General features: G+C 43.4%; 1 protein-coding gene across 2 annotated transcripts; it reads right to left on the reverse strand.

Moving 5' to 3' along the window:
- Positions 1 to 9,508: 9,508 nt before the first annotated feature.
- On the reverse strand, positions 9,509 to 27,481 carry SRGN (serglycin). 2 transcript variants are annotated; one of them, XM_054436639.1, is made up of 4 exons: positions 26,705 to 27,481; positions 26,126 to 26,334; positions 17,126 to 17,273; positions 9,509 to 10,471 (listed from the first exon to the last, which is right to left on the reverse strand). In XM_054436639.1, the coding sequence occupies exons 2-4, from the start codon at positions 26,202 to 26,204 to the stop codon at positions 10,192 to 10,194; spliced, it is 507 nt and encodes a 168-aa protein (XP_054292614.1). In that variant the 5' UTR covers positions 26,205 to 26,334; positions 26,705 to 27,481; the 3' UTR covers positions 9,509 to 10,191. The 2 variants fall into 2 exon arrangements, with proteins under 2 accessions (XP_054292614.1, XP_054292615.1); XM_054436640.1 differs by lacking the exons at positions 17,126 to 17,273; positions 26,705 to 27,481 and having other exon boundaries at positions 26,126 to 26,184.
- Positions 27,482 to 27,869: the final 388 nt, after the last annotated feature.

A 27,869-nucleotide genomic window follows, 5' to 3' on the forward strand; every position in this document is an offset into this window, starting at 1 on the left:
TTGTGTAGTTTTGTGTAGTTTTTAAAATTCTTACTCTTAAATTTTTTTAAGTTGTGTAGGTTTTTAAATTCTTACTCTTGGCTGGGCGTGGTGGCTCACGCCTGTAATCCCAGCACTTTGGGAGGCCCAGGTGGGCGGATCATGAGGTCAGGAGATCGAGACCACAGTGAAACCTCGTCTCTACTAAAAATACAAAAAATTAGCTGGGCGCAGTGGCGGGCGCCTGTAGTCCCAGCTACTCAGGAGGCTGAGGCAGGAGAATGGCATGAACCCTGGAGGCGGAGTTTGCAGTGAGCCAAGATCGCGCCACTGCACTCCAGCCTGGGTGACAGAGTTAGACTCTGTCTCAAAAAAAAAAAAAAAAAAAATTCTTACTCTTTTACCTTTTGGGCTCTATCTGTCAATCAACACACATTTTCATGATTACAATTTTTTAGGGGCTTACTATTTGCCAAACACTGAGCTAACTATATCATATACATTGCCTCATTTAATCTTCACCACAACCCCTTGGGCAAGTATTGTTAACCTATAGTACAGGTAGTGATAATAGCTCATGTTTATTGATCAGTTGCTCAATGGCATTGTCTCTAGCACTTTACATGTATTAATTTATTTAATCTTCTTAACAAACCTACAAAGTAGGTACTATCATTATCCTCACCTTAAAAAGGAGGAAACTGAAGTATAGAGGGGTTAGGTAACTCATCTAAGCTTATCTAGTTGGTAAGTGACAGAACTTTTGTGTGTGTGTGTGACGGAGTCTCACTCTGTCACCATGCTGGAGTGCAGTGGCATGATCTCAGCTCACTGCAACCTCCAACTCCCTGGTTCAGGTGATTTCTCCTGCCTCAGCCTCCCAAATAACTGGGATTACAGGCACATGCCACCACACTCGGCTAATTTTTGTATTTTTAGTAGAGATGGGGTTTCACTATGTTGGCCAGGATGGTTTTGATCTCCTGACCTCGTGATCCACCGCCCTCGGCCTCCCAAAGTGCTGGGATTCCAGATGTGAGCCACTGCGCCTGGCCGACAGAACTTTCAATCCAGGTGATCTGGCTCTGGAGTCCACACAATTAACCCCTTACTATACTGCTCTCCCTAGACAAGCTTAGCTAAATTAGGCTAGTTCTAAAGTTATACAGCTAATAAAGAGTAAAACTGGTATTTAAGCCAGGACTTTGCAATGATAAAACTCAAACTCTTTCTACAAAAGAGAAATACTCTACAGTTCCTTTGTGGCAAGTTTAAAAACTTTTTTTAACAAAAATGTCATGTTTTAAACAAAACCTAGACTACCTGCCTCTCCTTTAAAGGTGTAAAACCTAGCACTTAACTAGTGATACAAAGCAACAGGAATATTTTCTAAAACGTGCCTTGTTTTCTCTGCTATATCATATGGAAGCCAAAAATAGGCCTCTTGACAGTAATACCCCATTGGGCATAAAACTAACTAAGTTCCTATTAAATAATCTCAGATTTATTAACAGAAAGATCAGGGTATAATTTACAACTGTCACCAAAAGTAAAATGCTATAAACATATTCCTATGAGTTGTGTTCTATGAGAAGCAAACTCTGAGATGATGAATAGCATGGAGGAAGTTAATGATGGAGTTGCCTTAGGATCAACACCTATGCAGAACAAGAAGGAAACAGGATTAGAGAGGAATAAATTGAGCTGCAGTATAATCACAAGGCATCAGCTGACCACATAGAGAGTTCTGAAGTTGGGGTGTTTCTTCTGAGTTGTTCCAAGCGGAGCATGAGCTCTGAGACTCTATACCCCCACAGAGATGAGTCTTTGACTGTGAGCTGTCCATGAGAAGGGAGCATGACCTTGGATGAACTGGCTGTCTGCATCTAAGAACTTGCAGCCATCAGCCAACCTTTCCTGTGGCCGAGGGAATAGATCTTCCAGTCCCAAAGGGGGAATCTCGGTAACACAGCACAGCATTCGTAACAGGTTACCCCTTGTGCCACTTAGATCTTTTTGCTTTATATAAATTCTGGGAACAGCTCCTTCAGGATACTGCAGGGCTCTTTTCCTGGAGAAAGGTCAATGGAATGAACTGCAGCCACTGCCACTGCAGCTGATATCGAGACTACAATGGATACTCATTAAATGCCTCCTCTACTATCAATTCTAGATTTCTCTCACCCTTGGCTAACACCTCTGCTAGTCTAGATGGCATAGTTGGAGGATTGACCCAGACCTTCAACCATGAGGATCTGAGCCCCTAGTTGTCAGGTTCTTCTCAGGCCTGGCTGCTGTATTTATCCATTTACCATTAAACCATTAGTACTTCTTTGAAATACTAAGAGAAGCCTCAGTGGATCACTTGGGTGTCAAGCGTAGTCCTCCCTGTCCCCACTGTGTAGCAGCAGCCCTGCCTCTTGATAATCAGGTTCATAGCCCCCGCCAAGATGGTGACTTCTTGACCATTCATCCCTTGCCAAAAAGAGCTTAAGATGCCATAGCTTAAAGTTCAGTATGACTCTTACCATGTCCCCTGGTGGAAACATTTCCCACAGGGAACCATAACATCTAAATATGCAAAACTCAGGGTTGCGGTAATAGGAAGAATAAATTCCACAAGTAGTGTTTTGTTTTATTTTGTTAGATAAGGGGACAGGGTCTTTTATGTTGCCCAGGCTGCTCTTGAACTCCTGGCCTCAAGCAATCCTCCCACCCCAGCCTCCCAAGTAACTGGGATTGCAGACCTGAGCCATTGTGTCCAGCTAAACACCCCACATAGTTTTGATGTTGAGCCCTTTTGTACTTCCACTCCTTGGTTCCTGGACCCATGTATTCTACCTATTAAGGACACAGCACCACATAAAGGTTACTGATCTAGCATGTAAACTGCATCCCGAAGGTTGTGACGCCAACCTCAGTGTACATAGCCAAGCATTGCCTCAGCTGTGCCCTCAACAGGCCCTTCCATCATTCTGTCATGTTGAGGGCACTGAGGTGATGTGGTCGGTGATAAAACCAGTGGAGCCCATGGTCATGTGCCCACTGCTGCATCTCCAGCTGTTATGCTGTGATGTGATGTTATATGCAAAACCCTGTTGATAAATCAAACATACTCTGTAAGCCCTTAGATTTTAGTGTTAGACATCCCCTGAGCAGGAAAGGCAAACACATACCTGAAATACATATCTATCACTGTTCAAACAAATCTCTGGCCCTTCCAGGATAGAAGGGACCTAATGTAGTCTACTAGCCACCAAGGTCTCCTTCAGGGATAGCGCCATATCAGTGGCTCAGCAATGAGCTCTGTTGCTAGCATACTGGACATTTGGCAACATCAGTAGCTGGATCAATCTTGGTTGGTGGGAGCCCGTGTGTGGCCTCCATCACTGCCGCTGTGGCCACTCCTTCCTAAGCTCATTGTGCTAGTTTTAGGGTGGCCCATGACAGAGGCTGACTGACATCTGTCCAAGTCATTTTGTCTACCTGGTTGTTTAGTGCCTCTTCTATGATGGATGTTTTCTGGTGGGCATTCACATTTGATACGTACGTCTTCACACTTTGTCTTCTCTCATTGGTCCATCCACATGCCTTTACCCCAAGCCGCTTTGTGCCCAATCTTCCAGTCTTTCTGTTTTAGGCCCCTTATCAACTGGGCAAAACAGTCACCACAGTCCATGCAAATGAGTATCTTCCAACCTCAGGCTACTTGTCTCTCTACACAGAGTGGATGGCCAGGAGCACCACCCAACACTCCTGCCCACTGGGAGGATTTCCCCTCAAAGCTGCTTTTCAAGTCCACTCCTGAGTGGCACTATAGTGTAGCTGATATCCACTTTTGGCCTGCTCCCATATACCAGACCAATCCATGTGTGAACCAAGCTGGAATTTATTCCTACCCTGGCAGTTGGTCATTAGGAAGCCCTCATACAGCCATAGATGTGAGCCCAGGAAGAAATGCTGGTGCATCAGTGGCAATGACATGGGGGTCTGGTCAGTGACCACAGTGATTTTCTGTGAGATGTCCAGCCAGTTCAGGTCTCTTTAGATGGTACTATGACAGAGAGTGGGAGAGTTAAAATAGTCCTGGGAATAGACTGTAAATATACTGCTGTCTGTTCCAAGAGAATGTAAACTCTTTCTGATCCTCTTTTTTTTTTTTTTTTTGACAGGGTCTGGCTCTGTTGCCCAGGCTGGAGTGCAGTGGTGCAATCTCAGGTCACTGCAACCTCTACCTCCCAGGCTCAAGCCAACCTCCCACCTCATCTGCCTGAGTAGCTGGGACTACAGGCGCCTGCCACTACAACTGGCTAATTTTTGTATTTTTTGTAGAGACAGAGTTTCACCATGTTGCCCAGGTTGGTCTTGAACTCTTGAGCTCAAGCCATCCATCCATCTTGGCCTCCCAATGCTAGGATTACAGGCATGAGCCACTGCGCCTAGCCTCTGATCCTCTTTTAAAAAATGGAGAGATGAGGTCTCGCTATATTTCCCAGGCTGGTCTTGAACTCCTGGGTTCAAGTGATTCTCCCACCTCAGCCTCCTAAAGTGCTGGGATTATAGGCATGAGCCACCGTGCCCAGCCTTATCCTCTTTTTTTGATAGGGATGTAAAAGAAGGCATTTGTCAAATAAATGACTATTAGGTATCTAAAGCTATGTAACTCTGCTCTAGCAAAAGTGTTCCACCTGGGGATGCTGTGACAATAGAGCTACTACAGATGCACCTCAACTTACAGTGGGGTTACATCCCAATAAGCCCATCATAAATTGAAAATATTTATTTATTTATTTGTTTTTGAGACTGAGTCTCACTCTGTCTCCCAGGCTAGAGTGCAGTGGCGCAGTCTCGGCTCACTGCAACCTCTGCCTCCCGGGTTCAAGCGATTCTCCTATCTCAGCCTCCAGAGTAGCTGGGATTACAGGTGTGCACCACCGCACCCAGCTAGTTTTTCTATTTTTAGTAGAGACAAGGTTTCATGTTGGCCAGGTTGGTCTCAAACTCCTGACCTCAGGTGATCCGCCTGCCTCGGCCTCCCAAAGTGCCAAGATTACAGGCGTTGAGCCACCACACCTGGCCAAAAATATCTTAAGTCAAAAACACACGAAATACACCTAACGTATCAAACATCATAGTTTATTTAGCCTAGCCTACTTTAAGTATGCTCAGAACACTTACATTAGCCTACACTTGGGGAAAATAATCTAATAGAAAGCCTATTTTGTAATAAAGAGTTTTAATGTCTCATGTAATGTATTGAATACTGAAAGCAAAAAACCACGCTCGCTACTGCTGCCCAGCACCGCCAGAGAGCATCACATCACATATCCCTAACCTGGGAAAATGTCAAAATTCAAAAATTGAAATTTGGTTTCTACTGAATGTGTGTCACTTTCACACTATCATAAAGTCAAAGAATCATTAAGTCAAATCATTGTAAGTTGGGGACCCTCTGTACTTGGTTGAATTTGTAATAGTCGACTGGCACTCTCCATTTGCTTTTTGTGAGGCCCAGACTGGTGAATTAAATGGAGGTGCATTGGGGACCAGCATTCCTGCATTCTTTGTTTTTTGTTTTTGTTTTTTTGAGACAGAGTCTCACTCTGTCGCCTAGGCTGGAGTGCAGTCGCTCGATCTCGGTTCACTGCAACCTCCGTCCCCTGGGTTCAAGCGATTCTCCTGCCTCAGCGTCCTGAGTAGCTGGGATTACAGGAGCCTGCCACCATGCCCAGCTAATTTTTGTATTTTAGTAGAGACAGGGTTTCACCATCTTGGCCAGGCTGGTCTTGAACTCCTGACCTCGTAATCCACCTGCCTCGGTCTCCCAAAGTGCTGAGATTACAGGCGTGAGCCACCACACCTGGTGCGTGCCACCATACCTGGCTAATTTTTGTATTTTTAGTAAACATGGGGTTTCACCATGTTGGTCAGGCTGGTCTCCAACTCCTGATCTTGTGATCCGCCCACCTTGGCCTCCCAAAATGCTGGGACTACAGGCGTGAACCACCGCGCCCAGCCACCATAGTGCTTTTTTATTGAGGCAATTGCCCTATGCCTTCTGACCATCTTGATCTTTCTGGTTGAATAATGTGGTGGTTAATTTTAGGTGTCAACTTCACTGGATTAAGGGATAACTAGATAGCAGGTAAAGCATTATTTCTGGGTGTATCTGTGAAGTTATTTCCTCAGGAGATTAGAGTGTGAGCTGGTAGACCAAGTGGGGAAGATCTGCCACATCCCTGGATCCCTGGTCCAAGGCCTTTGGACTTGGACTGAGCTATGCTACCAACTTCCTTGGTTCTCCAGCTTGCAGATGGCCTCCACCATCACATGAGCCAACTGCCCTAATAAACCTCCTCTCATATATCTAAGTATATGTCCTAGTGGTTCTGTCTCTCTGGCAAACCCTGCTTAATACGATAGATTGAGCAATACTTTTGCTGGCTGTGCAACTACATTGCCTCTAGAGATGCCATCTCCTATCTCAGTGCCCATCAGGCTCCCCTGGGTACATCTCTGACCTTGTTGCTCATTAAGATAACTGCACCTCTTGGCTTCTTGGCTGGGCATGGTGGCTCCTGCCTGTAATCCTAGCACTTTGGGAGTCCAAGGCGGGCAAATTGCCTGAGCTCAGGAGTTCAAGACCAGCCTGGGCAACAAGGTGAAACCCCATCTCTACTAAAATACAAAAAAAAAAAAAAAAATTAGCCAGGTGTGGCAGCATGTGCCTGTAGTCCCAGCTACTCAGGAGGCTGAGGCAGGAGAATTGCTTGAACCCGGGAGGCGGAGGTTGCAGTGAGCTGAGATCTCACCATTGCACTCCAGCCTGGGCAACAGAGTGAGACTCCATTTCCAAAAAAAAAAAAAAAAGGTAACTGCACCTCTTGGCTTCTGATGGTTGAGCACTACCACCTGGCCTCTATTATTTTGGTACCCATTATTCCCACTGCTATTAATAAGCCCAGTTATGTAACAACATCAGCCCTGCCCTTCAGAGGAGAGCCACTGCAGATGGCTCAGAGGTGCTGATTGCTCTCACCAAGCTATTCTTTATTGCTTTGGCCTTCCTGTAAGACAGTCATCTGGTGGGTTTGCAAGGCTTACATAGTCCGTTCATTCTATCATGTGCATTTCCTTAATCCTATTGACCCCTTTTTCCACTGCCTGGCATGACAATTCTAGTATTTCCACTTCACTTAAGTGTGGGCTGTCACTTTCTCCAAGTGTCTAAGAGCCATTTTAGCAGAGTCTCAACACCTTCTCCCAGGGTTCTTGCCAGGGCATTAAAACCTGTATCCCAGGAAGGTACACTCACATTGCTAAACACTCCCTTATCCAACTTTGTGTTCTATCTCCGTCCCTGGATCAAAGACTTCCAGAGTTAAGTCTTATAGACACCCTCTCAGCTTTTAAGGTCCACGTTAGCTAAGTTCTGCAGAACTTTCAGAGTATTTTACCTTTCCTCCTGAGCAAGCCCAAAACTTCCCTGTTGGTTTATACTGACTTAACTTTGATATTTATCTGCTGTCTAGGAAGGGAGGTGGGGACAGATCTTGAAGGAGGGTGAGTGTTGTCTTTAAGGGTAGAGCCCTCTTGATTGTCTTCAACAGGAAAGCATTAGTTTTTTTGTTTTTTGATTGCTGTTTTTTTGTTTTGTTTTGTTTTTGTTTTTGTTTTTGTTTTTTGAGACAGAGTCTTGCTCTGTCACCCAGGCTGGAGTGCAGTGGCGTGATCTCGGCTCATTGCAAACTCCACCTCCCAGGTTCAAGTGATTCTCATACCTCAGCCTGCTGAGTAGGATTACAGGTGCTCGCCACCACAACCAGCTAATTTTTGTATTTTTAGTAGAGACAGGGTTTCACTATGTTGGCCAGGCTGGTCTTGAACTCCTGACCTCAAGTGATCTACCCGCCTCAGCCTCCCAAAGTGTTGGGATTACAAGCATGAGCCACCACACCTGGCCAGCATCTGTCCTTAAAGCATGGGACTCTACTGTAGATTCAGAGGTTCAAAGGAATCTGAGGATTTAAAACTTGAATGTATTAGCCCAGATGTCTCCATCTCTCAGGGTCCCATTTTTCCCCAGTAAGGACTCTGAGCTTGCATAACAGACTGGGCTAAGCTGACAATTTAATATTCTTGGAACTCTGCTATTTTTTTTTTTTTTTTTTGAGATGGAGTCTCCCTCTGTTGCCCAGGCTGGATTGCAGTGACATGATCTCAGCTCACTGCAGCCTCCCAAGTTTGAACCTCCCAGGTTCAAGCAATTCTCCTGCTTCAGCCTCCCGAGTAGCTGGGATTATAGATGCCTGCCACCACGCCCGGCTAATTTTTGTATTTTTAGTAGAGACAGGATTTTGCCATGTTGGCCAGGCTGATCTCAAACTCCTGACCTCAGGTGATCCACCTGCCTCAGCCCCTCAAAGCATTGGGATTGCAGGCGTGAGCCACCACGCCCAGCCATCTGCTATTCTCATAAGTCCTGGGCCTGGTCCTCAGCTTTTTAATTCCTTCTATTACAGAAGAGAGTTTCTTAATATGCTGCCAAGGAGGCCCAATGGTTTTCACATTTAGCCTTTAATTAATCATCCTTAGCCTTTCATTGTCTTTTTCAAAAGCATTAATTAAGTCCAGCAGTAGCCAACCAATACCATTGTCTTTATTATTACTACTTGCCAACATTTCTCAGACGTCTAGTACATCACACACTGGTGCACTCCCTTCCACTGGTATACCGTCTCGGTTCATCACCAGTGAAAGTTTTAACAATTGCACTGCTATCTTGTGCCTGTGCTCATCTATGGCCAAGGATGGAGTCCTCATTGCCAGCCAGGCAGCAGGCAATCTAGCTCCAAAATCCCATCTTAGCATCCATTTCTTATCCTTCCTGGCACAACGTGTCACAAGTTGTGTTCTCCAAGAAGCAAATTCTGAGATGGAAACTAGCAGAAAATTTCTAAGGGGGCACTCTCAGGATAGACACCTATGAGCAGAATGGAAGGAAGTAAAATTGAGTAAAGAAGAAACTGAGCTACAAAGTAGTCCCAGCAAAACCTGAGCTGACCCTGTGGGGAGTTTTGAATCTGTATGACTCCTCTGAGTTCAGGCCTTGATATGCCCATATCAGCCAGTCACTGGATGCAGGCTGCCCTGCAAAGCAGCATGACCTTGGGCAAGGTGGCTCTCTCCTGAGGAGATTAATTTGAGTAAGTACTCAGTTCTGGAGCTGGGATCTGGACAGTGCAGAACAGAATCCAGGATGGTGATGCAAGGGGGCTTTTCAGAACTAAGGGGAACAGAGATGGAACTATCTTTCAGGTGAGGAAGTGCTTTGAGATATATAACCCTCTTGCTAAGGCATCATTGCTTTCTTCATTTGCTAGTTAGTATGATTTGATTCTGGTTACAAAACTTGTGTTTACTGTAGAATACGTTTAAAGTTGTTTTGTTGATAAGACTTCCGGAGAAACGTCTGGCCAAAAATAACTATTTCCTGGGTTTAGAACAACAGATCCAAGACAGCTTAACCTTTGGTTATATTTCTGCTTTAATATATAGTAACATTTGAAAATACACAGATATCCAGGAAAAAAAGGTAAAGCAGTATGAGGTATTGAGAGCACAACCATGCTTTAATTTGGGAGTTAATTTGGGGTGTTATGTAACAGCAATCATACTTGTAGATAAACACGTCCACTAGCTCTGCAAACACATTCAAAGGTAATAGTATATAGTACACTCCGCCCTGTAAAATATGTCAAATACCCCCACTCTACAAATTCACTGTGTTTCATTATTTTTTTGTTTTGTTTTATAAGAAAAGGGGCATATCTATAATTCACAATCCAAGTCAGATTCTTAATTTAGCTGTGAAATATTACCTGCCAATTTGCTTCTCAAGCTATTTTTAAAATATATATATATATTCTTTAAAGCCATTTTATGGCCATGGGAATCTAATTAATTTCATAATGATGTTGGTTGAACATGATACAAAAAATGCAGGTATTTTCAAGAACAATAAAATAGATAACAGCATTAAAGCATAATCCTTTAAGAATTCATGAGAAAAAAAGGATGATAAAACTTAAGCTTCTTTTTCAGATGTTTAAAAATTTCTATAAAATTCTTTGTCCCAAGATTAATCATTCAGCCGTGGTACACAAAATATGCTAACTACATTGCCTGGTGTCAAGGTGGGAAAATCCTCTTTTATAACATAAAATCCTCTTCTAATCCATGCTGACCCAAGTCCTGGCTGTCTGAGGGCAGATTCCTGTCAAGAGACCTAAGGTTCTCATGGAAAGCATCACTTTCATCTACTAGTTGGTAATCCTGTTCCATTTCCCTTAGGAAGCCACTCCCAGATCCTGATCCAGAGCCGGAGCCAGAGCCAGAGCCGGAGCCGGAGCCGGAGCCGGAGCCGGAGCCTGATCCAGAATAGTCCTCAGAAAGTGGGAAGATACGATTCAAGTCCTGGATTCTCGTCTTTCTGAAGTATGAAAGAAAAATGGGAAAAAAACCAGTAGAGTTTGATACGTGGGAAAGATAATTATAATAGTTTTTTTTAAGATAAGGAGATAAATACAGCCATCTAGTTGCTCAAATTAAGAGATTTAAAATCTTCCCCATTATTCAATGTTTTAAAATCAACAAAAAAACAGGTCAAATGTTCCTATGTGTTTGCCTATACTTATTGCACCTATCAACTCCACATCTACCTATTGCAGACTCGCATAAACAGTGTTAATTTTGTTATCACTAGCATATACATTCTATATTTGAAATTTACTTAATAAATCATTTTTATTTTTATTTTTTTTAATTTTTATTTTTGGAGGCAGAGTCTTGCTCTGTCACCCAGGCTGGAGTGCAGTGGTGCCATCTCGGCTCACTGCAACCTCTACCTCCCGGGTTCAAGTGATTCTCCTGCCTCAGCCTCCCGAGTAGCTGGGACAACAAGGGTGTGCCACCACGCCTGGCTAATTTTTGTATTTTTAGTAGAGATGGAGTTTCACCATATTGGCCAGGCTGGTCTCAAACTCCTGACCTTGTGAACCACCCACCTCAGCCTCCCAAAGTGCTGGGATTACAGGTGTGAGCCACTGCACCCAGCCCAAGAAATCATTTTTAAAAGAAGTCCTCTTGGCCGGGTGTGGTGGCTCATGTCTGTAATCCAAGCACTTTGGGAGGCCAAGGTGGGTGATCCCTTGAGGTCAGGAGTTCGAAACCAGCCTGACCAACATAGTGAAACCCCATCTCTACTAAAAATACAAAAATTAGCCAGGCGTGGTGGTGCATGCCTGTAATCCCAGCTACTCGGAAGGATGAGGTGAGAGAATTGCTTGAACCCAGGAGGCGGAGGTTGCAGTGAGCCGAGATCGTGCCACTGCACTCCAGCCTGGGTTACAAGAGCAAAACTCCATACCCTCCACCAAAAAAAAGAAAGAACAAACAACTAACAACTAAGTCTGCCCAGACAGATGACATTTTTTCCTAAATTAAAATTTCCATAAAAGTTCTAATAACTTACAGTGCTTCAACAAAGCTCACTTTTGAGAAATTCTTTGTAAAAAGCTAAGCTTTATATATACCAGCACATAAACCTTCAATTTCCTATCAAAAAATGACCCTGCTTCCAATTTGCATTCACTCAGCTGAAGAGTACTGAAAGGTAAGGCTGCCTTCTGGGTTGAGTGTGATGATTAGAAATTCAAAGAGCACAAAATGGCCAGAGCAATGATGACAGCCCTCAGTGACAGAACAGGGCAACAAAGCATCAGAGACAAAAGCTGAGTGTCACAGCCTACAAGTCATTTCCTCCATGAAAATAATAAACCACCAGCATACAACCAATTAGAGTTTTAATTCATGTATGCATTCAATAAATATTTGTTGAACATCTGGTCCTTGTTTTGAGGGCCTGGGATAGCACAGAGGCAGATCAATGAAGCCCCTTCTCAAGAAGTTTTTATTTTAGTGGGGAAGATAGACAATGAAAAGTGAATAAATAAATCAGGAAAATCATAGGTGGTACAGAGAAATGAAATTGACTAATTTAATAGGGAGTGACCAGGTGGCTACTTTAGCCTGGGGTGTCGGAGCTGGAATCACAGATTTGGTAGTTAAACCCATGCAACCAATGGAGGTCGTCGAGAGAAAACATGTAGATAGAGAAGGGGGCCCAGGCCAGAGCCAGGGTCACACCAACATGTTAAATATTGAGCAGAGGAAAAAGCACAACCACAGAAGTAGGAAGAAACAGGATAAGGCAGGGCATGGAAGCCTCGAGAAAAAAGCATTTCAAGGAAGGGGTGGTCAATCATTTTTTTTTAAAGAAAGGGCCTCCTTCTGTTGTGCAGGCTGGAGCGCAGTGGCGTGATCATGGCTCACTGCAGCCTCACCCTCCCGGGCTCAAGCCGTCCTCCCACCTCAGCTTCCTTTGTAGCTGGGACCACAGGCGTGAGTCACCACGCCCGGCTAATTTTTCTATTTTTCGTAGATAGGGTCTCACTATGTTGCCCAGGCAGGCTGGTCTTGAACTCCTGGGCTCAAGTGATCCTCCTGCCTTGGCCTCCTGAAGTGCTGGGATTACATGCATGGCCCAGTTAGCCGTTTTTGAAGGCAATTAAGGATCAAGTAAGCTGAAAATAGAGAAGTAATCAGTGACTTTGTCAACCAGGGTGGAGTGTAGGAACAGAAGTCCAGCCGCAGAGAGGGTGAGGAAAGGAGGGGGCAGGCATGGGTGGCCCTTTCAGGAGGTGTTATTGTGAAGAGGAGCAGAGAAGGGCAACCGCTGGAGAGGACGCAGAGTCAAAGGAGAGATGTTGTCTAAACATAGGAGATACTAAAGTCCACCCCCATACTGATGGGAAGAAGACACTGAGTTCAGAGAGATAACTGCAGAATGGAAGTCCTGGAGAAGATGCATGGGAAAAGGATACCGGCCACAAAGAGAGGTGGCCTTGGAAGCTGCAAGAGCCAGGGTCCAATCAGGAAACTTCTCCAGATATTTAACACAGAGGGAATTCCTCATACAGGTGATGGAGTAGAAGTGAAGCTAAATGGGGGATAGCGAGGTAACCCAGAGATTAGCAATAGCAAGAAAATATTTCCCTCGGCCGGGCACAGTGGCTCATGCCTGTAATCCCAGCACTTTGGGAGGATGAGGCAGGCAGATCATTTGGGGTCAGAAGTTCAAGACCAGCCTGGTCAACATGGCAAAACCCCGTCTCTACCAAAAATACAAAAATTAGCTGGGCATAGTGGCACAACCTGGAGGCTGAGGCAGGAGAATCACTTGAACCCGGGAGGCAGAGGTGGCAGTGAGCCAAGATTGCACCACTGCACTCCAGCCTGGGCAATGAGAGTGAGACTCTGTAAAAAAAAAAAAAAAAAGAAAGAAAAAATACTTCCCTCCTTGGGCTACAGTGATAGTGGAAGGAGGTTGTCTATTTCCTGATCCCAGGGACTAGAGGCATCTGGTGGGAGCTGAGGCCATGGGCGAAACAGTCCTGCCCAAGGTGCCACCCAAGGCAGGGAGTAAGGAGAAGAAACATACCTCTCTCCCTTCCTCCCAAGCTCTCAGTCTCCCTTCCTTGCCTCCCATTGGCCAAAGTCAGCCACAGCCCTGGGAGCCTGAGAAATGCAGACCCCAGGAGTCAGTTCCACCCCTACCCCCACCCCACAGCCAGTACAGAGCAGGGCCAGGGAAGGACAGGAGGATCTGAGGGCAAAAGGGTTTGGGATAGGCACAGAAGCAAGGACCATTCTTTCGCAATGACGGGAAGGAAAGCACAAGGTCAGGGTGAGAAGCAAAGTTACTGGCTTTGGGGAAGGAAAATAGAGATTTGAGGAGAGGAGGAATGGTGTGCAAGAGTTCTTTTGGAGAATTTGAGCTATTCTCTTAACATTTTATTAATTTTTTTATTTTAGTTTTAATTGTATTTATTTATTTTAAATGTGTTTATTTATTTTGAGACAGGGTTTTACTCTGTCACCCTGGCTGGAGTGCAGTGCCACACCACGGCTCACTTCAGCCTTGACCTCTCAGGATCAAGCAATCCTCCCACCTCAGCCTTCCGAGTAGCTGGACCACAGGCATGCATGGCTAGTTTTTGTGTTTTTCTGTAGAGACGAGGTTTCTCCATGCTTGGCTAATTTTTGTAGTTTTCTGTAGAGACAGGGTTTCTCCATGTTACCCAGGCTGGTCTCAAAGCAATCTGCCTGCCTCGGCCTCCCAATCTGCCTGCCTCGGCCTCTCAATAGCTGGGATTACAGGCGTGCCACCATGCCCAGCTAATTTTTGTATTTTTAGTAGAAATGGGTTTCCGCCATGTTGGCTAGGCTGATCTTGAACTCCTGACCTCAAGCGATCCGCCTCGGCCTCCCAAAGTGTTGGGATTACAGGTGTGAGCCACGGCGCCTGGCCACTAATTTTTAGAGACGGGGTCTTGCCGTGTTGCCCAGGCTGGTCTCAAATTCTTGGCCTCAACTGATTCTCCCACCTCAGTCTCCCAAACTGGGGGGATTACAGGCATGAGCCACTGCAGCCTAACATTTTAGATTTAAATGAATTACTATTGAAACCAATGATTTAAAGTAATGAAGGATGCTGTAATATTACATTCAAACTTAATGCCGAGGCCTTAAAGTAAGAATGCAAGAGTAGGACTACAAAGTTGCATATTGAAGATTGTAATGATGTCATCACTAATGCAGTGAATATCAGTGATGGAGAAAGTCAACAGTGATGGAGAAAGTCACCAGTGCTGGGAATGGTGGCTCATGCCTGTAATTCCAGCACTTTGGGAGGCTGAGCTGGGAGGACTGCTTGAGCTTAGGAGTACGTGACCAGCCTGGGAAATGTACAGAGACCCCTGTCTCTACAAAAAAAAATTTTTTTTAATTAGACGGGCATGGTGCTGTGTGCCTGTGGTCCCAGCTACTTGGGAGGCTGAGGCAGGAAGATCACTTGAGGAGTTCGAGGCTGCAGTGAGCTATGATCACACCACTGCACTCCATCCTGGGTGACAGAGGAGACCCTGTCTCAAAAAAAAAAAAAAGAGAAAGTCGCCAGGATCCCAAAGTGATGTGAAATGTACCTGATTTGGAGCATGATGATTAACCTGGCTTTGAGGAGAGTGATTTTCTAGGTGTGAGCCTGGAGATTAAAACTTTTATAATAATCCTTTTCTTAATATATATATTTTGCTACATCCTACATAGCTTTAGTATTCATTGAATTAATGGTTTCTAATATAATTCAATTTTTTGTTACTTATGAATTTATATCAGGTCTTTTTTGCAAGTTTAAAGCAAGTTTTATCTGATCAAAAGAAGAGATTTGATTTTTGTTTTACAAGTCTTGGCCAATTATTCTTCCTTTCCCTAATTTTTTTTTTTTTTTTTTTTTTTTGAGACAGAGTCTCACTCTGTTGCCTAGGCTGGAGTGCAATGGCATAAATAGGGTTCACTGCAGGCTCAACCTAGGCTCAAGAGATTCTCCTACCTCAGCCTCCCGAGTAGCTGGGACCACAGGTGCACATCACCATGCCTAGCTAATTTTTGTATTTTTTGTAGAGACAGGGTCTTGCTGTATGGCCCAGGCTGGTCCCAAACCTCCTGGGCTCAAGGGATCCTCCCACCTCAGCCTCCCAAGGTGCTGGGATTACAGGCATGAGCCTCTGCACCTGGCCATTTTTAAAAATAATTACCATCTAATTGAAGAACTTTTTTTAATATAAAAAATGTATTTGAAATAGAGATAGGGTCTCACTATGTTGCCCAGGCTGGCCTCAAACTCCTGGGCTCAAACAGTTCTCCCGCCTTGGCCTCCCAAAGTGCTGGGATTACAGGCATGAGCCACCGCACCTGGCAGAAGAACATTTTAATCACCTCCTCCAAAAAAAACCCTCATACCCATTAGCAGTCACTCTTTATTCCTCCCTTTCCCCAGCCCCTGGAACCCACTAATCTACTTTCCGCCTCTAGGGATTTGCCTATTCTGGACATTTTATCTAAATGGAATCATACAATATGTGGCTTTTTGTGTCTGGCCTTCCTTCACTCTGCATAATGTTTCCAAGGTTTATCTATGTTGTAGCATGTATCAGTACTTCATTCTTTTTATGACCCAATAATATTCCTTTGTATGCTTATACCACATTTTGCTTATCCATTCAGTTAATTATTGGATTTTAATATATAGTGTGTTCTGTTTACACAAATAAAACTATGTTCAATCATTTTCAATACTTGTTGATGAAAAGTCCTCAATGCTCCTCTCTACCATCCACAAAAAAACTTTCAAAAACATAGGTGAATCATGTATACTCGCACATGTCATATGCCAGTATATACAGTACAGTTTTACCATGTACTGCAGAGTAGGAGCCAAACTACCAAAGCAAGAGCTCAAAGCAAAACACTCTGGACAGCTTGAAGAAAAACACTCCCACATCTGCGCCAAGAGGTTGTGAAATTACAGACACTTTAAAATTAGAGAAAAGGCCGGGCACAGTGGCTCATGCTTGTAATCCCAACACTTTGAGAGGCCAAGGTGGGTGGATCACCTGAGGTCAGGAGTTCGAGACCAGCCTGGCCAAGATGATGAAACCCTGTCTCTACTAATAATACAAAAAATTAGGCCAGGTGTGGTGGCTCACGCCTGTAATCCCAGCATTTTGGGAGGTCAAGGCAGGCGGATCACTAGGTCAGGAGATCGAGACCATCCTGGCTAATAAGGTGAAACCCCGTCTCTACTAAAAATACAAAAAAATTAGCCGGGCGTGGTGGCGGGTGCCTGTAGTCCCAGCTACTCGGGAGGCTGAGGCGGGAGAATGGCGTGAACCCAGGAATTGGAGCTTGCAGTGAGCCGAGATTGCGCCACTGCACTCCAGCCTGAGCGACAGAGTGAGACTCCGTCTCAAAAAAAAAAAAAAAAAAAAAAAAATTAGCTGGGCATGGTGGCAGGCGCCTGAAATCCCAGCTGCTCCAGAGGCTGAAGCAGGAGAATCGCTTGAACCCAGGAGGCAGAGGTTGCAGTGAGCTAAGATTGCGCCATTGCACTCCAGCCTGGGCAAGAAAAGTGAAACTCTGTCTCAAATAAATAAATAAATAAATAAATAGAGAAAAGTCCACTTACGGAAAAAGGTCAGTCCTCAGACGGGGGATCTTGTTGGATTCACCTGGAAGTAGTTCGAACATTGGTCCTTTTTCTTCAAGGCAGTTTGCAGAATTACTGTCTGGATTGCAGCGCACCCATTGGTACCTGGCTCTCTGCGTAGGATAACCTGCCCAAGGAACCCACATTGTTACTAAGTATCTACTACACAGCTTCTAATCACTCTGTCCTAAGAAGTTTTTATTTTTATTTTTTTTCGAGACAGGGTCTCAGTCTGCTGCCCAAGCTGGAGTGCAGTACTGTGATCATAGCTTACTGCAACCTTGAACTCCTGAGCTCAAGCCATTGTCCCACCCCAGCCTCTTGAGTAGCTGGGAATACAGGCGCACCACCACGCCCAGCTAGTTTTGTTTTGTTTTGTTTTTGTTTGTTTGTTTGTTTTTTGGAGAGATGGGGGTCTCACTATGTGCCCAGGCTGGTCTCAAACGCCTGGGCTCAAGCAATCCTCCTGCCTTGGCCTCCCAGTGTGCTGAGATTACAGGCATGAGCAACTGCACCCAGCCTGCCCTAAGAAGGTTTTAACTAAATAGATTCTAAATTTGGTAAAAGGCAAAATGTAGACAGATTTTATGTCCATTCATATAACAGCAACACCCACTATGTGCCAACCTTTTATATAAATTGTCCTTCTTACAACACTCCAAAAAGTAGCAGTTTAAAGTTAGAATAGGCTTTGGAATCAGCTGCCTGGAGTGAAGTCCCAGCTCTGCTGACTAGTTATGAAACCTTAACTTCTCTGAACCCTCACTGTAATATGAAGATACTAATAGTGTCATAAGCCTATCACAAAAATTAAATGAGAAAATACACTTAAAGAATTTAACACAGTGCCAGGCACACAGTAAACACTTGATAATATTAACTGTTGTTACTTTTGTACTATTATCTCAATTTTACACAAAAGAAAATTGCAGCCACACAGGCGCTAGGATTCCAACCCACATCTGACCCCAAAGCCCACATCTTTTCATAGAGATGAGTCAAATCAGGTTCAGAAAGGGGAAGGAACACACTGTGTAGTATCCGTGGTATCACAGAATTCTAGTTCTTGTGTTTTAGGGCCATACAGTATCCTTAGGAATGAAAAGTAGATAACAATTTGTCCTGTGTCTTTGCACTCAGATTTCACAAGAACAAGTCTCCTCTAGTCACAGAGCATCAGGCAGCTTGGAATATCTGAGTCTCAGCTTCTTCTGAATTTCATTTCTATGGAAAAGGCTCCAAATCTGATGTTATGAGGTTATATAGGAGATTTATTTATTTATTTATTTATTTATTTATTTATTTATTTTATTTTATTTTATTGAGAGAGAGTCTTGCTGTGTCACCCAGGCTGGAGTGCACTGTCACGATCTCAGCTCATGGCAACCTCCACCTCCCAGGTTCAAGCAATTTTTCTGCCTCACCTTCCGGAGTAACTGGGATTACAGGCACTCACCACCACGCCCAGCTAATTTTTAGTATTTTTAGTAGAGATGGGGTTTCGCCATGTTGCCCAAGCTGGTCTCACACTCCTGAGCTCAGGCAATCCATCCACCTTGGCCTCTGAAAATGTGAGGATTACAGGTGTGAGCCACCAGGCCCGGCCTATATAGGAGGTTCTTTATTAGTTAATGAAATAAAATCTTCCTTCCTCAGTTTAGCAAAGACAAAGGCCTGGTGGTGAGAAATACTTCACCGCCCTTCAAAAAGTTCATCTCCTCCCCACTCCAAGCATATACTTTATTCTAATGAGTGCAACTAATAATTACCTAGCAAGAAGGAGCATGTCTAGGATTCTTGAAAGGCAGGAAGGGTAGTTTTAAAGCTCACCACAAAATAATGGAAAACACTCAGATAAATTACAAGGCATCAACTCATAAGAGAATACTAACCAAATGAAGAAAAGTACTTTTTTTTTTTTTTTGAGATAAAGTCTTGCTCTGTTGCCCTGGCTGGGGTGCAGTGGCACAATCTCGGCTCACTGCAACCTCTGCCTCCCAGGTTCAAGTGATTCTCCTGCCTCAGCCTCCCGAGTAGCTGGGATGACAGGTGCTCACAATCATATCCGGCTAATTTTTGTATTTTTAGTAGGGACAGGGTTTCACCATGTTGGCCAGGCTGGTCTCGAACTCCTGACCTCACGTGATCCACCCGCCTCAGTCTCCCAAGGTGCTGGGATTACAGGTGTGAGCCACCACGCCCGGCCAAAAGTACTTTTTATGGAAAAGACGATGTGGCATTGTAGAAAAACCTATACTTAAAAATGAGTGAGAGGGTGAGAGGCGGGTAGGCAAAAACTTTTTTTTTTTTTTTAATAAAATAAAAATAAAAATTAGGTTGGGTGTGGTAGCTCACGCCTGAAATCCCAGCACTTTGGGAGACTGAGGTGGGAGGATCGCTTGAGCCCAGGAGTTCAATACAGGCTGGGCAACATAGAGAGACTCCCATTTCTACCAAAAAAAAAAAAAACAAAAAAAAACAGATTTTAAAAATTAGCTGGTTGTGGTAGCACACACTGTAGTCCCAGCTACTTAGGAGGCTGAGGCAGGAGGATTGCTTGAGACTGGGAGGTCACAGTGAGCCAAGATTGCTCGGCTGCACTTCAGCCTGGGTGACAGAGTGAGACTGTCTCAGAAGAAAAAAGTTAATTTACAAAATTAAAAATAAATAAAAATAACTGAGAAAATCAGAATACCTCTTTGTGTGAGTAATAGTTTCAATTATATAAACAGACATGGGGGAAAAATGGAAGGAAATACACAAAAATAACTGATGGTAGAATCTTTGGTGTTTTTTTTCTCATTTTGTTTTCTAAATTGCTATAATAAACAATATTCCTCTAAAAACATAAACATTAAACACTTTAATATAGAAAACAGTAAATATTCTCCCATTGGATTTTCTTTCTTTTCTTTGTAACTATATATTATTCTATCATAATCGTTTCTACGATTCCTGAGTATAGCTTACAATGTCTGGTTTGGGAGAGCTGTTTGTCCAAAATGAGCTAGCTCTGCCACTGCCTGGAGGCTGGGGATAAGGCAGGCAAAATGACCTTTTAACGTCTACCCCTTACTGGCTGTGTGATCTTGGCCAACTTAAACTTCCTGTGCCTCAATTTTCTCATCTGTAGGATGGGGCAGTAATAGAGCTAATAAGGAGATACAAATGTTAGGTTCTCAGAGTAGTACCTAGCACATAGTTAGAGCTCTTCATTGCTAGTTCCTCTCATGAAAAGGAGAAGGACAACAATGACCTATGATCTCTGATAGTGAACATCTTATAAATTTAAATTCAAATTCCCATTCTGCCTTTTAGTATCTCTAGGAGTCTCAATTTATAGACTTTCTTTCTTTTCTTTTTTATTTTTCCTTATTTTGAGATAGAGTCTGTCTCTGTTGCCCAGGCTGGAGTGCTGTGGCACATCTCAGCTCACTGCACCCTCCGCCACCTGGGTTTAAGCTATTCTCCTGCCTCAGCCTCCTGACTAGCTGGAATTACAGGCACGTGCCACCATGCCCGGCTAATTTTTTGTATTTTTAGTAGAGACCGGGTTAGCCAGGAAGGTCTTGATCTCCTGACCTCGTGATCCGCTCGCCTTGGCCTCCCAAAGTGCTGGGATTATAGGCGTGAGCCACCGCGCCTGGCCTGGTTTCATTCTTTCTCTTTTGATTCTTTCCTGAGGCAGCATTAGTTTGGCATCTAATTGCTACTTAGACGTCCAATTAGAAAAATCCAGCATCTTCTCCAGCAGAGGGCGGTGTCTTCACATCTTATACTGTCTAGACCAGCTTTGTCCAATAGAAACACAAAGCAAACCACATAGGGAGTTTTAAATGTTCCAGCGGCCATATTTTTAAAAGTAAAAAGAAACAGGTGAAATTAATTTTATTTAACCTAATTTATTCAAATATTGTCCTTTAACATATCATCAATATAAAAGTTATTAATGGGATATTTTGCATTCTTTTCTTCATACTAAGGCTTCCAAATCTTGTATATTTTGCATTTACAGCATGTCCCAATTTGGCCTTGCCACATTTCAAGTGGCAAGCGACAAGTGACTTGTGGCTACCGTACTGGACAGAGCAGGTCTAGGCAGTCTCTTCTGCAAGCTGCTGACGTGCTGAGTATCAAGCTGAGAAAACGTTTGCTTACATAGGAAGCTAAACAGAAAAATAATGCTTAATGAGAAAGCATCCAGGTGAAAGAACATATCTTTTCACCAGCATGACAAATACAATTGTAGAATATTAGTAAAAAATATTTCTAGAATACAAAATTCCCCAAGAGTTCAGAATCTCAGCTAATTAAAATTCATAACGAAGGCTTTCTTTTTGGCGATGATGAAAATGTTCTAGAAGCAATTATAGTGATGGTTGCATGACTCTGTGAATATACTAAAAAACATTGAACACTTCTTTTTCTTTTTTTTTTTGGAGACAGAGTCTTGCTCTGTCATCCAGGCTGGAGTGCAGTGGTGCGATCTCAGCTCACTGCAACCTCCGCCTCTCAGGTTCAAGTGATTATCCTGCCTCAGCCTCCCAAGTAGCTGGAATTACAGGTGCACACCACCATGCCCAGTTAATTTTTGTATTTTTAGTAGAGACAAGTTCTCGCCATGTTGGCCAGGGTAGTCTCAAACTCTTGACCTCAAGGGATCCACCTGCCTTGGCCTCCCAAAATGCTGGGATTACAGGCATGAGCCACCACACCTGGCCTAATCATTGAATTGAACACTTTTAATGGGTGAATTGTATGGTATGTGAACGCTATCTCAACAAAGCTATTTTAAAATTTTATAAAGAAATCAAAAGTAGAAGGGCTCCCACTTCAAAAGCCTATCTAATTTGGGGCCGATGATGTTAAATGTACTTTAAAATAAAGAACAAGTTACAGACACTAAATTCTTGACATAGCTATTCAAGGGTGTTGGCAGGATGTGAAAATTTACAGTTCCAGCCCCTGAGGTTGTGAGACTATCTTGACTCTATCTTGCTTGAGATAAATGTCTTGTGATTATAGTGGCTATCTCATGGACAGAAATGTTATCTTCCTAAAAGGCCCACTTATGGGATTTGTTGGTTAATTGTGTAGTGGATTCCAAGGGAAAGAATGGTTTTTATTTGAATCCTATCCCTCACTGCCCACCTCTCCCACCACCCTGAGTCCTGCTTTACCAAAATACTTTCTATGAGTAAATGTTACCAAAGCAAACAACTTTCTCCAGTAGTCCATACCTTTTTATATTATGGTACTAACTTTTTCCTCAACATAATCACAATATACTAATTTCTTTTTTTTCTTTTCTTTTCTTTCTTTTTTTTTTTTTGAGATGGAGTCTCAGTCTATCACCCAGGCTGGAGTGTAGTGGCATGATCCTGGCTCACTGCAACCTCCACCTCCCGGGTTCAAGTGATTCTCCTGCCTCAGCCTCTTGAGTAGCTGGGATTACAGGTGCATGCAACTATGCCTGGCTAATTTTTGTATTTTTAGTAGAGATGGGGGTTTCACCATGTTGGCCAGGCTGGTCTTGAACTCCTGACCTCAAGTGATCCACACTTCTCGGTCTCCCAAAGTGCTAAGACTACAGACGTGAGCCACTGTACCGAGCCTAATTTCCTATTCTTAATGGAAACTTACTGCAGGCATGTTAGAGAAACTTAAGCAGCAACTACTGTCAAGGGGAAAAGAAGACCATTTGATTTATTCAAAATGGTAGCATTATCTAAGCCGGAGTTACTTCCTCCTGGTCTATCAATTCCACAAGATGGATAAGCTTCCCCCACTCTTGCATGGTTTGACAAGCTATAAAAAGCTCCTAAGTTTACTTTCAATTTCTCCCTCAGCTCAGTGGGAAACATTATAGCAAGGGCTACAGTCAAAGGATTTTTTGTTTGTTTGTTTAAACAAAGAAAACCTCTGATCCATGAGCGGCAGTAGAAAGTTAATTCTGGCCTTGAAATCAGACGACCAGTTCAGCTGTTAATTAGTTGTAATGGGTCTTGGGCAAGACTCACAAATTTTTTGCAAGAGGTTAATGTATAGAGCAAATGAGATGAGAAATGTCAGATCCAGTTTTCTCCTCTACGATTGGTGCTAATTCCTCCTCAAAGGGAATGTGATGATGATTACCAGAGAACGAATGTGAAATCACTTTACAAAGAGCAGCACAATGAGTGGATCAGTATCATTCCTGTGAGCTAGGAGACAGTATACAGTGGACACGTGGTGGGCCTGGCCCCCTTGGCTGCACCTGTTCATGGATATTCCATTTTTTTTTTCTTTATGGGCATCATTGGAAAAGAGAGGCAATAAGAGTGGAAGATTCACAGGCCTCATCAAATCCCCTGGAGCCCTACATTAAATAGATTAGTCATCTGTGCTCTCCAGAGTTACCCACACATCCCCAAATTTCCATTTCTTTGTGCCTGGTAGACACAATCTTACCCCACATCTTTACTTGGATTTGACTTATAATAAAAATATACTACCACCAAATTCATATGTTGAAGTTCTAACCCACAGAATCTCACAATGTGAAATTGTTCAGAAATAGGGTCATTGCAGATATAGTTAGTTAAGATGAGGCCATTAGGGTGGCCCTGATCCAATGCCTGGTGACCTTCTAAGAAGATGATATTAAGACACGGATGCATGGAGGAAAGGCCATGTGCAGACAAGGGAGAAGGCGCCATCTATAAGCCAAGGAGAGAGGCCTCAGAATGCGATCAACCCTGACAGCACCTTGATCTTGGACTCCCATCTCCAGAACTGTGAGGAAATACATTTCTGTTATTTAAGCCACTCAGTCCGTGGTACTTTGTTATGGCAACCCAAGCAAACCACTATAGTAACCTGAAATGGTTTTGAATATGCTCAGTAAAAGCAAGCCAAAAGCCTAGTTGATTTCATCTGCCAAACCGAGGGGCTAGATAAACACTTTTCATAAGACAGGAAGAATGTTGTCGAATCATATCTGGCATTGCGTGGAGGTGTGAGGAAATGGTGTCACAACTCTTCACATCACAGCCTTGTGCCGCAGTCACTCACACATGCAGCCAGTGGGGGACATCTATTTCCCTGCATGCTCAGATGTGGGCACAAGCCCTTGAGCCCAATACCGAGAGCCTTTTTTCGGAAACACCCTAGTTTGTCAGTTTCTCCCTTGTCTCTTTCTATGGTTTCTTTTTCTAACAAAGAGCTAAATCTATGAGGTCATGACATAAATGCTAGTATTTTATACAATTTCATGATGAATTATTTTCTTTCTTTCTCTTTCTTTCCTTTCTTTCTCTCTCTCTCTCTTTCTTTCTTTCTGACAGAGTCTTGCACTGTCACCTAGGCTGGAGTACAGTGGTGCAATCTTAGCTCACTGCAACCTCCACCTCCCAGGTTCAAGCAGTTCTCCTGCCTCAGCCTCCTGAGTAGCTGGGATGACAGGTGCGTGCCACCATGCCCGGCTTATTTTTTTTGTATTTTTGGTAGAGACGGGATTTCACTATGTTGGCCAGGCTGGTCTCAAACTCCTGACCTCATGATCTGCCTACCTCAGCCTCCCAAAGTGCTGAGATTACAGGCGTGAGCCACCACGCCCGGCCTTCCTCATTTCTTTCTAATGAATATTATACAAGGAACGTTTTTGTTTTCATTCTAGTTTTCCTTAATGAATCTTAGTGGGAAATTCATGTTTCTGGGAAATTTTGACAACATAAAGACTTACGTATCTCTGGTTGGGGTATGCCCAGCACCATCTGGCCACTCAAGACTGTACTAAAGTATGGGCCTCATTACCCTCGATCTTGTCAGACCACATGGCTATTCGGGAATTATTTCATCAAGCTGAAGATGTTCCCTAAAAGATCCCAGTGAAGCCTGTTCCCTACAATTGACAATGTTTTATATTTTAAAAATATATAGATTAATAACGTTCCAGAAACATTACTTGCTCTTTTTTCAGTATTAGCATAACTAGAAGAAAATGATTTTATAAATTTCCAACATAAAATGAATGTCTCTGCGATCATCTGTAAGATTTCATCTCCACCGGAAGTAAGATCATGACAACCAAAAGTCGCTTTGATGAAACAAATCTAGGACATGTGTGTCATTGTGACTCAACATTTCCCTTACCATTTGGCGGAACCTAGTGTTTTTCTACTATAAATTCAGCCATCTCTCTATCAACCCATGACCTCTGTCTTATTTAGACATGATTCCTTAGTTGCCAAAGAAGAACAAATTGTATTTTTCTTACAAGCCTATCATTTTCATTGTCTTAGTCATTAGAGGTTTTAAGTTGTTTCAGTCTGACTAAACAACACTAAATGATAGATAAACCTAGGAAGATATTTCCGAATATGATGCTTCTCTGAGCAAGAGAACAAATACCAAATTATTTGGCCTTCTCTTTAAAATCTGAGAGGTTTTACATGAACTATGTCTAACCATAATTGAGTTTTCAGTAAGAACCAAGTTTATCTTTAAAAAAAAAAAAAAAGAAAAGAAAATACACACAGTCAGATTCACCCCAATTAGAATATAAGGTCTCCCAGTGTTAAAATAACAATGACACCGGCACAGCGCACTAAAACTTGGGGCTGATGTAGACACTTAGGGGTAGGCAGAAATCCCCCAACAGTCAAAGGTGCCATCTCCTCCATGCAACAGGCACAGGAGTCATTTTCTAGATTCCTTTTTTGAGCTTTTAAAATTTATAAACCTCACATTTTCATCCCAAAATAGCACATTTCAATCATTGTAAGAGTTTACAAGACTGCACACACCACAGAGTTTAATTTTTCTTGGTACCAAACTTAACAGAACTCATATTAAAGGGTTCAGTGACCCCAAATCCTTCTTCTTTGCCTCCTTTGCCACAATATTATACATTCTACGCCTTAAAATGAATATAATGACTTGTATGGACCACGGGGCTTACAGAGAAGATGGCTGGGGAACAAGACTCCTGAGTCTTACCTTGAACTGAAGATTCCAGAACCAGGATGAGGGCAAGAGCCAGGACGAGCCGACTGCATTTGAGTAGCTTCTGCATCATGACCAACTTAGTCCAGCTCTCCCGGCTGCACGCCAACTTCTTGATTAGGAAATGTAGCAGGGTGCTCTCTGTCCCTTTTAGAAAATGTTCCAAAACCTCAAACCCTGCCCAGAACACACGTCACAATTTCCTGAACAAATAGAAAGACATCCACATCAAAACCCAGAAAGAAAGGCGGTGGGGGGAACACAGTAAAATAACCATTCATACCCATTATGAAACTGTACTGGACTCCCCCCAGGCCTGCTTTTTCAAAAGTTTTGTTGTTTGCCGTTTGCCTGCTAGAAATTTTTTTTTTTTCCCACCGAAACAGTAGAATCAGCATTTGGGACAGTTTGTTTTTCCTTTCTTCAGGTAACAATCTAAACACTAGATTGCTAATATTAAGAATCTGCTGCATTTTTGATGAGATAAGGGAGCTAGGTGCTGCCTTTTCGTCACCAAGCACTTTCAACATAAAACATTCTCTTCATTTTCTTTTTCACCGGGGAGTAACATACCTCACTGAGCCAAGCTCGTGAAGTGAAACTTCAAAGCTGAGCTCTAACCTTCAAGAATGAGTTGCTGGATTTCAGATGAACAGTTTCTTCTTCTTCTTCTCTCTCTTTTTTTTTTTTTTTTGGAGTTGGAGTCTCACTCTGTCACCCAGGCTGGAGGAGCAGTGGCGTGATCTCAGCTCACTGCAACCTCCACCTCCTGAGTTCAAGCAATTCTCCTGCCTCAGCCTCCTGAGGCAGGGATTACAGGTGCACGCCACTGCGCTGGACTAATTTTGTATTTTTAGTACAGACGGCGTGTCACCATGTTGGCCAGGCTGGTCTCGAACTCCCAACCTTAGGCCATCCGCCTGCCTCAGCCTCCCAAAGTGCTGGGATTACAGGCGTGAGCCACCGTGCCCAGCAAACAGTTTCTTCTTAAACTCGTTTCTTGCATTGGATCATCGACTCTCTCTCTATCTCAAGAACATAGGATTTTCAGTTACAAAGACTGTGGTAAAACAGAAAAATTATTTTGCATTCCCCTCTCCTTCACATTGAGCATTTCTTAAGATTGGATTCCATTTCTATTTTTATCTGTTCTCCTAGTCAAAATTTTCAACTTGAGTTTTGGGTCCTCTGGCCTTGAATAAGCCAGAAATCAGGAACGAGGGAGAGGTTGTCCTCACAGTGAGCTGCTGGACCTCAGCAAACAGCACAAACCTCTGCCTCATGTAAATAAAGGAACAGCATTTTCCCTGGGCATGGTGCAGATTTCTGGAGGACTAAGGCTCCATATTAGAGTTATACAATAAAGGCCAGGTGCTGTGGTCCACACCTGTAATCCCAGCACTTTGGGAGACTGCGGTGGGTGGATCACAAGTTCAGGAGATCGAGACCATCCTGGTTAACACGGTGAAATCCCGTCTCCACTAAAAATACAAAAAATTAGCTGGGCGTGGTGGCGGGTGCCTGTAGTCCCAGCTACTCAGGAGGCTGGGGTAGGAGAATCGCCTGAACCCAGGAGGCAGAGGTTGCAGTGAGCCAAGATCGTGCCATTGCACTCCAGCCTGGGTGACAGAGAGAGATTCCATTTCAAAAAAATAAAAATAATAAAATAAAATAAAGTTATACAATAAATACAAGCTTATCATACATCCTTGTCCTTGTGGCATATACATTTTCCCTA

This window comes from Pongo pygmaeus, chromosome 8 (genome assembly GCF_028885625.2).
Source record: "Pongo pygmaeus isolate AG05252 chromosome 8, NHGRI_mPonPyg2-v2.0_pri, whole genome shotgun sequence".
Taxonomy (NCBI): Eukaryota; Metazoa; Chordata; class Mammalia; order Primates; family Hominidae; genus Pongo; species Pongo pygmaeus.

Coding starts and splice junctions, on each gene's coding strand:
- SRGN (XM_054436639.1), bottom strand. CDS start 26,204: ATGATGCAGAAGCTACTCAAATGCAGTCGGCTCGTCCTGGCTCTTGCC. Junction 17,274..26,125: donor TCTGGAATCTTCAGTTCAAG/GTAAGACTCAGG, acceptor TTCCTTGGGCAG/GTTATCCTACGCAGAGAGCC. Junction 10,472..17,125: donor CTGAGGACTGACCTTTTTCC/GTAAGTGGACTT, acceptor TTCATACTTCAG/AAAGACGAGAATCCAGGACT.